The 9,894-nt window shown below is 42.6% G+C and overlaps 1 protein-coding gene across 1 annotated transcript in view; it reads left to right on the top strand.

Moving 5' to 3' along the window:
* The window catches only part of MMP8 (matrix metallopeptidase 8), a 12,934-nt gene extending 9,653 nt beyond the window's left edge, over window positions 1-3,281 (top strand). The window contains 4 exon segments of the mRNA XM_015571443.1: window positions 86-109; window positions 243-550; window positions 1,757-1,860; window positions 2,009-3,281. Of these exon segments, the coding sequence (XP_015426929.1) occupies window positions 86-109; window positions 243-550; window positions 1,757-1,860; window positions 2,009-2,112 (540 nt within the window). The 3' untranslated portion in view covers window positions 2,113-3,281.
* The last annotated feature ends 6,613 nt before the right edge of the window (window positions 3,282-9,894 follow it).

Below are 9,894 nucleotides of genomic sequence, written 5' to 3' on the forward strand. Positions count from 1 at the left end.
TCTTGGAAAATAAGACATCCAATTGTGAGATGTCAAGCTGAGAAGTTGGAATTTTTTATTTTTTTTCCTCCTGCATGACCCCTACTGGAGATCAAGCCCACAAACTAGAGCATGTGTTCTGACTGGAAATCAAACCATGACCTCTTGGTTCATATTTTGATGCTCAACCACTGAGCCACACCGGCCGGGTGGGAAGTTGGAATTTTTAAATAGGAGCTGGAGTACCACTGAGGCTATTATAGCCCAATGAACTTCACTTTATCACCTTTATTTTTTAAAGACTCTTTGTCCCATTTTCATTTCTATGTTAAACGTATGCAATGAATAACAAGTGATACACATTATTTTGTAGGAAAGGAAGCATTTTATCTCACATATAAACTGAATCATTTGCAGGCAAGCAGTACTGGGCTCTAAATGGCTATGACATTCAGCAAGGTTATCCCAAGGATATATCAAATTACGGGTTCCCAAGCAATGTTCAAGCAATTGATGCAGCCGTTTCCTACAGGACAAAAACATACTTCTTTGTGAATAACCAGTTCTGGAGGTAAGGTCAACTATTCGTTCAACTAGAGATTGAAATCTATGTTTATTGACCCTGTCTACAAACCATTAATAATCAGACATCTGAAAACTTTAAAAACTTAAGTGGTCTTTGGTAGCCATTCCTTTTCATATGATAGTTAATGTTGCTATATCTTTTGAAAAATTTTTGTTTACTATTGATTTCAGAGAAGGAGGGAGAGGGAGAGAGAGATAGAAACATCAATGATGAGAGAGAATCATTGATCGACTGCCTCCTGCATGTCTCTCATTGGGGATTGAGCCCACATCGCAGGCATGTGCCCTTGACCAGAATCAAGCCCAGGACATTGCAGGCATGTGCCTTTGCCCAGAATCAAGCCCAGGACCCTTCAGTCCGCAGGCCGACGTTCTATCCACTAAGCCAACCGGCTAGGGTGAAATTTTTATTTTTTATAAAATTAAAATGCCTGCACAATGGTATTGAAGATTCTATATCATGAGCAAATCTTAATAAAGCACTAGGATGGGCTGCAAAAAGTTAAGTTAACTCTCATTTATGAGTTCAAGTCTAACATTCTTAAGCAAGTGCTAGCCAGACAGCCTACAAAATCTGGTGCCCAAGTTAGATTTATTATTTACATTTATTCAGAGAGAGAGGGAGAGACTACATATCAGTTAACCAAAAGCCTTAGAAAATATAGCTCTTCTTTTTAAAAATAACACTGCACCAGTAATCAAAAACCTGTTTTAGTAATAATGATACACATATATTTTATAAATGGGTACCAATTTTAAAAGTTACCCATTCTTGCGAAAACCGGTTTGGCTCAGTGGACAGAGCGTCGGCCTGCGGACTGAAGGGTCCCGGGTTCGATTCCGGTCAAGGGCATGTACCTGGGTTGCGGGCACATCCCCAGTGGGAGATGTGCTGGAGGCAGCTGATCGATGTTTCTCTCTCGTCGATGTTTCTGACTCTCTACCTCTCTCCCTTCCGCTCTGTAAAAAATCAATAAAATATATTTAAAAAAAAAAAAGGATACTAAAGGGCAGATACCGATTAGGCTTCAGGAAGAGGTCATTCCTCTCTGTAAAAAATCAATAAAATATATATATTTTTTAAAAGTTACCCATTCTTAGTCCCAGTAAAAAGGACATATACAATTTAAATAAAACCATTATACTTATATACTGTATTGGCCTTAAAACACGGGACTTTTTTTCTCATCAGATATGATAACGAAAGACAATCCATGGAACCAGGTTACCCCAAAAGCATAGCAAGTAGCTTTCAAGGAATAGACAGTAGAGTTGATGCAGTTTTCCAGGAGAATGGTAAGTAGAAAAAAAAAATTGTTTCAATATTTTAAGTGGCATATTTGCATTTGAATGTTATGGGATAGGAGTGGAGTATTTTTAATTGAGAGCATCGGAAATCTTACTTCCACAGACTAATTCAAAACTTTATCTTTTTTTTTTATAGATTTCTTCCTTTTCTTCAGTGGACCAAGATATTATGCATTTAATCTTAATGTTCGTAGAGTCACTGGGGTTGACAGAAGCATTCGATGGCTCAATTGTAGATAGAGTTGAAGCAAAATCAAATGTGTTTGTATCCATTTTCTGAATATGAAAGGGAAGTCTAATTTGCATATCCATGGTGTGTCCTATTATACTTTTCTCAATAGTAAATAATGCTGTTTGGTATCACTCTATTCCTTGGACTTGTCTTCTGTGAAAATATGTTTATGTATTCTGCTGTTTGCAGAGTCTGATTTAGTTCTTTCATATTCCATCTCAGGTTAGTGAACCCATCTCGAGAGAAAGGGGTTAAGACCTCTTTGTCACCCAGAAGATAAGCAACTATTTCATTACTTGCTTATCTGACTTGTAAATGCATATATATATATACCTAAATCTCTTTAAACATGTCTTATGTGTACTGCTACATGCAATTTAGCACTGGGTTTTGGCTAGGCAGAACCCCTTGCTTCTATTGAAAATGTGGTGCTATTTTCCACTCTTGGAAATAAATATTGTTGGTACATGTGGGTTGAATTATGCCCCCCCCCCCAAAAAAAAATACATGTTTAAGTCCAAACCCTAGGTTATCTATGAATGTACCTTGTTTGGAATTAGCCTTTGCAAATGTAATGACTTAAGATGAGTTTATACTGGACTAGGTGTCCTTATGAGAAGAGGAGAGAGATAAATACACAGAGGAGAAGGCCGTGTGAAGATAGAGATGAGATTGGAGCAATGCATGTACATGCAAGGACCCGCCAGAATCCACCAGAAGCTAGAAAGAGGCAAGGAAGGATCCTCCTTAGAGATTTCGGAGAGAACATGACCCCACCCCCAACACCTTGATTTTAGACCTCTAGCCTCTAGAACGCTGATAGAATACACTTCTATTGTTTTAAGCTACCAAGTCTTGGTACTTTGTTATGGTAGCCCTAGGAAGCTTATACAGTATACCTGCACTTCAGGAAATGAATCAGCAGATAATGACAAAGTTGAACCCTCAGAAAGGATTATTGGCATCTTCGGGGGGAGGGGTGGCAGCAAAAGGTTCCACTTCATCTCCTGCTTCCTCCCACTCTCTCCTTCTACAGTCCAAGCAAATGGGCTCATTGAAACTGTAGCTCTTTATTTCTTTTTTCCGGGTATACTCAGGAGGACACCCTCTACAGATAATTGGGGTTTACTGTACAAACAATGCTGAGCACAAAATTCAATAAATCTCATTAAATTGAGCTTAAATTTGCTAGTGGCTCTTTCCAGCAGCCGCACGAGCAGCCCGTCCTGTTTGAATACCTGTGAGACCATAGTGTCTAGTCTAGACATCAAAATCATGTATATTTGCAGATCTTAGAATGTAATGTACCTTATTACACAATAAATATGTGAATTATAAATATATTTATCACTAGCACATCCTATTTTCTTTTTCTATTAAAGTTTGTAAATTCCACAGTAATTATTATCTGGTACTAGAAGCCTGGTGCACGGATTCATGCACCAATGGGGTCCCTCGGCGTGGCCTGCAGGGATCGGGTCAAAACCAGGAGTCCAATGCCACCTTCCACTCCTGCCTGCTGCTCCTGCTCATCCTGGCCCTGCTGCGCCTGCCACCACCACTCAGTAGGCTCACTGCCATTCCACTGCGGTCTCCAGGCTGCGATGGCCAGCCATGAGGCCTGCATCTGGTGCCCATCGGTCAGCTAAACAGTGCTCCCACTGTGGGAGCACACTGACCACCAGGGGGCAGCTCCTGCATTGAGCATCTGTCCCCTGGTGGTCAGTGCGTGTCATAGCAATTGGTCATTCAGTCATTCAGTCACTTAGGCTTTTATATATATAGATAATTTAGCACCTTATTCTAATTCAAAAAATATTTATTAAATGAATTCAAAATAAATATTTTCAACAACTGACTTGTAATCTACTATAATTTCTTAGCTACCACCACATAGTTAATCTAAAGTATAAAAATAGCAAATTTTGATATACTGTTTACAGCCATTTATTCCCTTGTCACAATTATATTAAGCTTTTAGATATTGCTTCACAGGTTATGGAATCTGAATAATAAAAGGGTAATATGCTAATTAGAATGAATGTCTTCCGGACATCATTCCGGATGTCCTTCCTGACCAAGCTGGGCTGGAGGGAAGCCAGCCCGGGTCCCAGGTGATTGCCGGTGGCCGGGGGAGGGAAGCCCGGGTCCCAGGTGCTGGAGGGAAGCCAGTGCCGGCAGCCAGGGGAAGGAAGGTCTACTCTTGCACAAAATTTCATGCATCAGGCCTCTAGTATTTAGTAAATGCTCAATGCCCTCAAAAAAAAATTCTTAAAATATGCCAGCACATTATTCTCAATTTATTTTACAAAATGAGAAAACACATACTAGCATCTATACTAATAAAAGGGTAATATGCTAATTAGACCAGACGTCTTCTGGACATCCTTCCGGACAAAGTCACAGTGGCAGGCACCGAGGCAGAGGCAGTTAGGGGTGATCAGGCTGGCAGAGAGAGCAGTTAGAGATGATCAGGCTGGGAGGGGAGAGCAGTTAGGGGCGATCAGGCAGGCAGGCAGAGTAGTTAGGGGCAATCAGGCAAGCAGGCAGATGAGCGATTAGGAGCCAGCGGTCCCAGATTGTGAGAGGGATGTCTGACTGCCGGTTTAGGCCCGATCCCTGAGGACATCCTCCAAGGGGTCCCGGATTGGAGAGGGTGCAGGCAGGGCTGAGGGCCACCCCCCCTACATGCATAAATTTCATGCACTGTGCCTCTAATCTATATCCTATATAATAAAGGCCTAATATGCAAGTCGGCCAAACGGCGGAACGACCAGTCACTATGAGGCCCACTGACCACCAGGGGGCAGACACTCAATGCAGGAGCTGCCCCCAGTCCACAGGCCCCCAGGCCAGCCAAGGGGGTGCCAGCAGGAGCCCCCAAATCGCCCCACCACTCGCCCTGCAGATTGGCCCTGATCGCCGGCCAGGCCTAAGGACCCTACTTATGCACAAATTTTGTGCACTGGGCCTCTAGTATATATATAAAAGAATAATATGCAAATCAACAGGCTGGCAGAACAACCGGTCACTATGACACAGACTGACCACCAGGGGGCAGACTCTCAATGCAGGAGCTGCCCCCAGCCCAGAGGCCCTGACAGCCAACCTCTTGGTCCCTCCCCACGGCTGGCAGGCCTGATGGGGAACGGGGAACCAGGGGTTGGTGGCAGCAGACACGGGCAGTGCCAGACCAAGGTGGGTGCAAGTAAGCGGGTCCCTGATCGCCCTGCCAGTCGTCCCACACACAGAGGGCAACCGGCAGCCGGAGGCAGGCCAGCAAGTGGGCGGAAACAGCCAACCTCTCAGTCTCTCCCCGCAGCCAGCAGGCTCTAATCGCCTGATGGGGAATGGGGAACTGGGGATGGGTGGCGAGGGCAGTGGGGGCAGACTGGTTGCTGGCAGCCAGGGAAGATTGGCCCTGATCGCAGGCCAGGCCTAGGGACCCTACCCATGCACAAATTTCATGCACCAGACCTCTGGTATACTATAATTGTCTTCATTTGTTCATTTATTCAATAAGGATAGATCAGTGACCTATGTATTATAGTGCTATGCTAAGGGAAGTGAGATCAATATATAAACAATTCATTTTATCAATTTAGCAAGTGCAGAATGACATGTAAGATGTGGGTATTTCACTTTTAACAGTAGATTCAGTTTCAGGTTATCTATCATATTTTCTAACACTTATGTCAGTTAGTACAAACATGAAGTTAGGAGATTCATCTTCTCAGAGCACCTGTTGGTCATGATAGATTCTTGGCCCAAACTTTACCTACACATTTTTGAGATAAGAACTGAGTGCATATTATTTCTTTAACCATATTTTATAGTCATAGGAAGTAGATAGAAACATAAGTATAATAAAGAATTCAAAAAATTTATTCTTTTTTTAGGTTCTTTTCTTGACAACGTATGCTATTTTCTGGCTGTTCTGCTGAAATTTTATGTGAATACAAGTGATGTAAGAATCTAAGCCTGGAATTTAAATAATAAGATTATTTTTATCTTAACTTGAGGTCTTTTTTTTTCAAAAGCAAAGCCTAAGACCTTGGTAGAGTTATTTTATTCAGGTCATGGTCCCAGGAAGCAAGACTGAGGCAGCAAGGAGACTGAAACAGAGAAGGAATAAAAGCCAACACACGTGTGCGTTACTGGGTATTTGCTATGAGCAACTGCTAACTGCAATTGGCTCAGGTTCATCCAAATCGCCTGAGAAGCCTACAGAGCACCAGTCAACTATTCAGGTCTCAGTGGAGAGAAGGCTGGAACAGTCATCTTTCTGCTCCCTGACCCATTGCGTGGCTCTAAGGCAATGACCTGTCAGGCTCTGGCATCTCGGTGCCCCGGGTAGAAAGCAGAAGAATATCCAAGTATGCCCTTCAAGCTGGACTTTGTCAGAACAAGGTGAGTCACACAAACCCATCCTCTGCCATCGCAACTACAATCAAAGGTGTGCCTCGGGGATGTGACACAGGGCACCAGAGCACTGACCACCATCTCCTTCATCTTTGCTGTTGGGAGATTAAAATGATGGGCAATTGGAGGAGTCTTCTCTGGTGAAACTTACTAGCCCAAGAAATAAAGACTTGCAGATACACTGTAGAAAAATGGGGCAGAGGCTGCCAGTTGCCTACATTAACACGATTCTCCCCTCTCTTTGCTGCTATAAGACCTCAATTTTGTTTGCAGTAGCAATGCATCCAGCTAAAAGAATACAGTCTGTATCCTTGCTTTCATCTAGACGTGGCCACATGTTAACTTCTTGCCAAAATGTGAAAGCAGGATATTGTATGGGCTTCTGGAAAGAGACTGGGAATTTACTTTTCCTGCCTTCCCCTTCCTGCTGCCTGTGAGGAAGACACATTCACTAAAGCTTGAGAAGCCATGTGGACCATGATGAGGTGTTACACTAAGAGTGTGGTGGGTGCAGCAAGATGTTGCCTACTTCCCTGATGATGTGGAGTTCTCATACACACCCTGGATCACCAAATCTGAATGCCTTCTATGGGAGAGAAAAATAATTTTTTCAAGTCATCTGCCATTTTGTTTTGCTATCATATTCAACCAAAACTCATTCTAACTAATGTGTCAAGTCTAGAACCCACCTACTTCCAGGCAGTGGAGGTCATTGATTGACAATCCCTGCCATGCACACAGAGCTTGCAGTCAGCTTTCTTGTTTCTCATTCTTTTTAAATTTGTATTTATTAATTTTAGAGAAAGAGAGGAAAGGAAGGGTAAAGAAAGTGAGAGGGGAAGAGAGAGAAACATCAATTTGTTGTTCCACTTATTTATGCATTCATTAATTGCTTCTTGTATGTGCCCTGCCCAGGAATAGATCCCAAAACCTTGGCCTATCAGGATACAGTCTAACCAACTGAGCTGCTACCTGACCAGGGTTTGCCTCCTATTCTTAAACAGAGTGCACAACACAAGGTCTCCAAACTTTAGGAGGGAAAAAAAAGCTTCTAATGTGAAAAGCAGACACCAAAAAATTTTTTGGAATTCAGATAATCCTGGGAGCAAAATAAAATGTCAAAATAAACTAAAAATATGCTTAATATTCCCTTAAAATACGGCCTATTTTACATCCAAATAGAATAACAAAATGCAAAAAAAAAAAGTAAAAAAATGATACTCAGAGAACTAGAAAGAGCTCTTGGAGATTAACAATATAGCTGAAGTGGGAAACTCAGTAAGTGAGCTGGAAAATAAAGTTAATGGAAAACAGAAATTAGAAACACAGAGACTCAATCCAGAGGTCCAACAAATATATATACCTGGAAAAAAAGATGAAAATGAATGGGAAGAAATTTCAAAGAAATAACAGGAAAGTTCCCTCCAATTGAAGTTTTCATAATGAAAAGACCCACTAACTCCCCAGCTATGTTGATGCAAAAAGACCCACATTAGGACACATCATTATGAAATTTCAGAATATCTAGGTAAAGAGATTTCTAAAAGTTTTCAGAAGAAAAAAAGAAAAAATATCAAGAATCAGAATAAAAAACTACTCAACCACAACATTGGATTCTAGAAAACAATGGAACAGTACATTCAAAGTTCAAAGGGAAATTTATTTCAGCCTGAAATTCTCGATCCAGACACACTCTCAATCAAATGCAATCATGAAATAATAAAGATTCTAAACATTCATTTTCTCTATACCTTTCTTAGACCCTCTATCCCATCTACTATGGCTGTCAACACATGTATTTGCTCCAATAGGGCCATATTTCCCTCAGCTCATTGTTACTGCAGTACCTGCTTTCTACAGCCTCCCTCCACTCATACACCTTTTCCCTTAATCTGCACAATCCAAATCCTACGCATTTTTCAAGACCAACTGCAAACCCCACCAGTTTAAACACTCTCAGTCCCTTCTCAAAGTTTCAGGAATCTTCACTCTACATTTGCTACTTGCCTCCATTTTGTCTGGCCTTGGTCTCTGTATAGGTCTGAACTCTCCACCAAAATTGTGACTTACAGTGACAGGCAAATAGTAGGTGCTCAATAAACATTTGATGTTTTCCCTAGTTAATTTTATCAATTGATTCCTAATTCAACTGTCTTTTCATGATACCATGTTACCCAAGATAATTTTAGAGTTTCATTCAAAAAAAATCCTATATAATCTATACTAATAAAACCTAGGTGGCCCTCACGCCCTTGCACCTTCACATGACACCCTCACATCATCACAAGATGGCTATCCCTACGTCGCCACAAGATGGCCACCACAAGATGGCTGCCACAAGATGGCCAGTATGGGAGGGCAGTTGTTGGTGATCAGGCCAGCAGGGGAGGGCAGTTGGGGTTGATCAGGCTGGCAGCCGAGGGCAGTTGGGGGCAATTGGCCTGGCAGGGGAGCAATTAGGAATCAATCAGGCTGGCAGGTGAGTGGTTAGGAGCCAGCAGTCCCAGATTGTGAGTTGGACATCCCCCAAGGAGTCCCAGATTAGAGAAGGTGCAGGCTGGGCTGAGGGACCCCCCACCCCGCCATTGCAGACATTTTGTGCACCGGGCCTCTAGTAAAGAGCTAATATGCGAATGGTCATTACTCCCTTGTGCCCTTGCACCCTCATGCCCTTGCGCCGGGGCCAGGGGACCTGACGCCACATCCCCTCCAGGGGACCCGATGCCGAGCTGGGGGACCTGAGGCCACATCCCCACACCCTGGCGCTGGGGCTAGGGGACCTGAGACTGCACCCCTCGCCCTGCAGGGCTTGACGGGGGTGGGGCCGGCTGCGTCTGGGTCTCATGCAACTTTGAGGCATGCGCAGGTGGGCAGGGACTTGACTCTGGGTCCCGCAGTGTGCCCCAGACTCTGACAGGAGGGAGATTTTACTAATTTTCTTTCATCTCTGACACTTCTATTATAGAGAAAGGGCAAATAGCAATATTAAAATATTTCCCGTAGTTAATTCCCTTTTAATGTGCACGAATTTTGTGCACGGGGCCACTAGTTATTTTATAAACTCTCAAGAATTTATGAACAGGAAAACCTCCAAGTTGGCAAGGACAAAAGTAACTTGGAGCTGACTTCATATTATATTTAATTCACTAATGAACAATGGCTTTGTTTACTAAACAATTGCAGATCTTGATTGCAAAATCACTTCAACCTAAGGAGAGAAAAAAAAGCCTGTCATGACACACTTCATGGCAAATGTCCTTTTTCTGTTATTAATTAAACGATGATACAAGCCAATCCATGCCACGTCTCACTATTATTTTCTAAATTCTTTGCAAACAGAACCAGGCTTCAACTGAAGAGACAGAGGA

The sequence above is a fragment of the Myotis davidii genome, unplaced genomic scaffold, assembly GCF_000327345.1.
Source record: "Myotis davidii unplaced genomic scaffold, ASM32734v1 scaffold8, whole genome shotgun sequence".
Lineage (NCBI taxonomy): Eukaryota > Metazoa > Chordata > Mammalia > Chiroptera > Vespertilionidae > Myotis > Myotis davidii.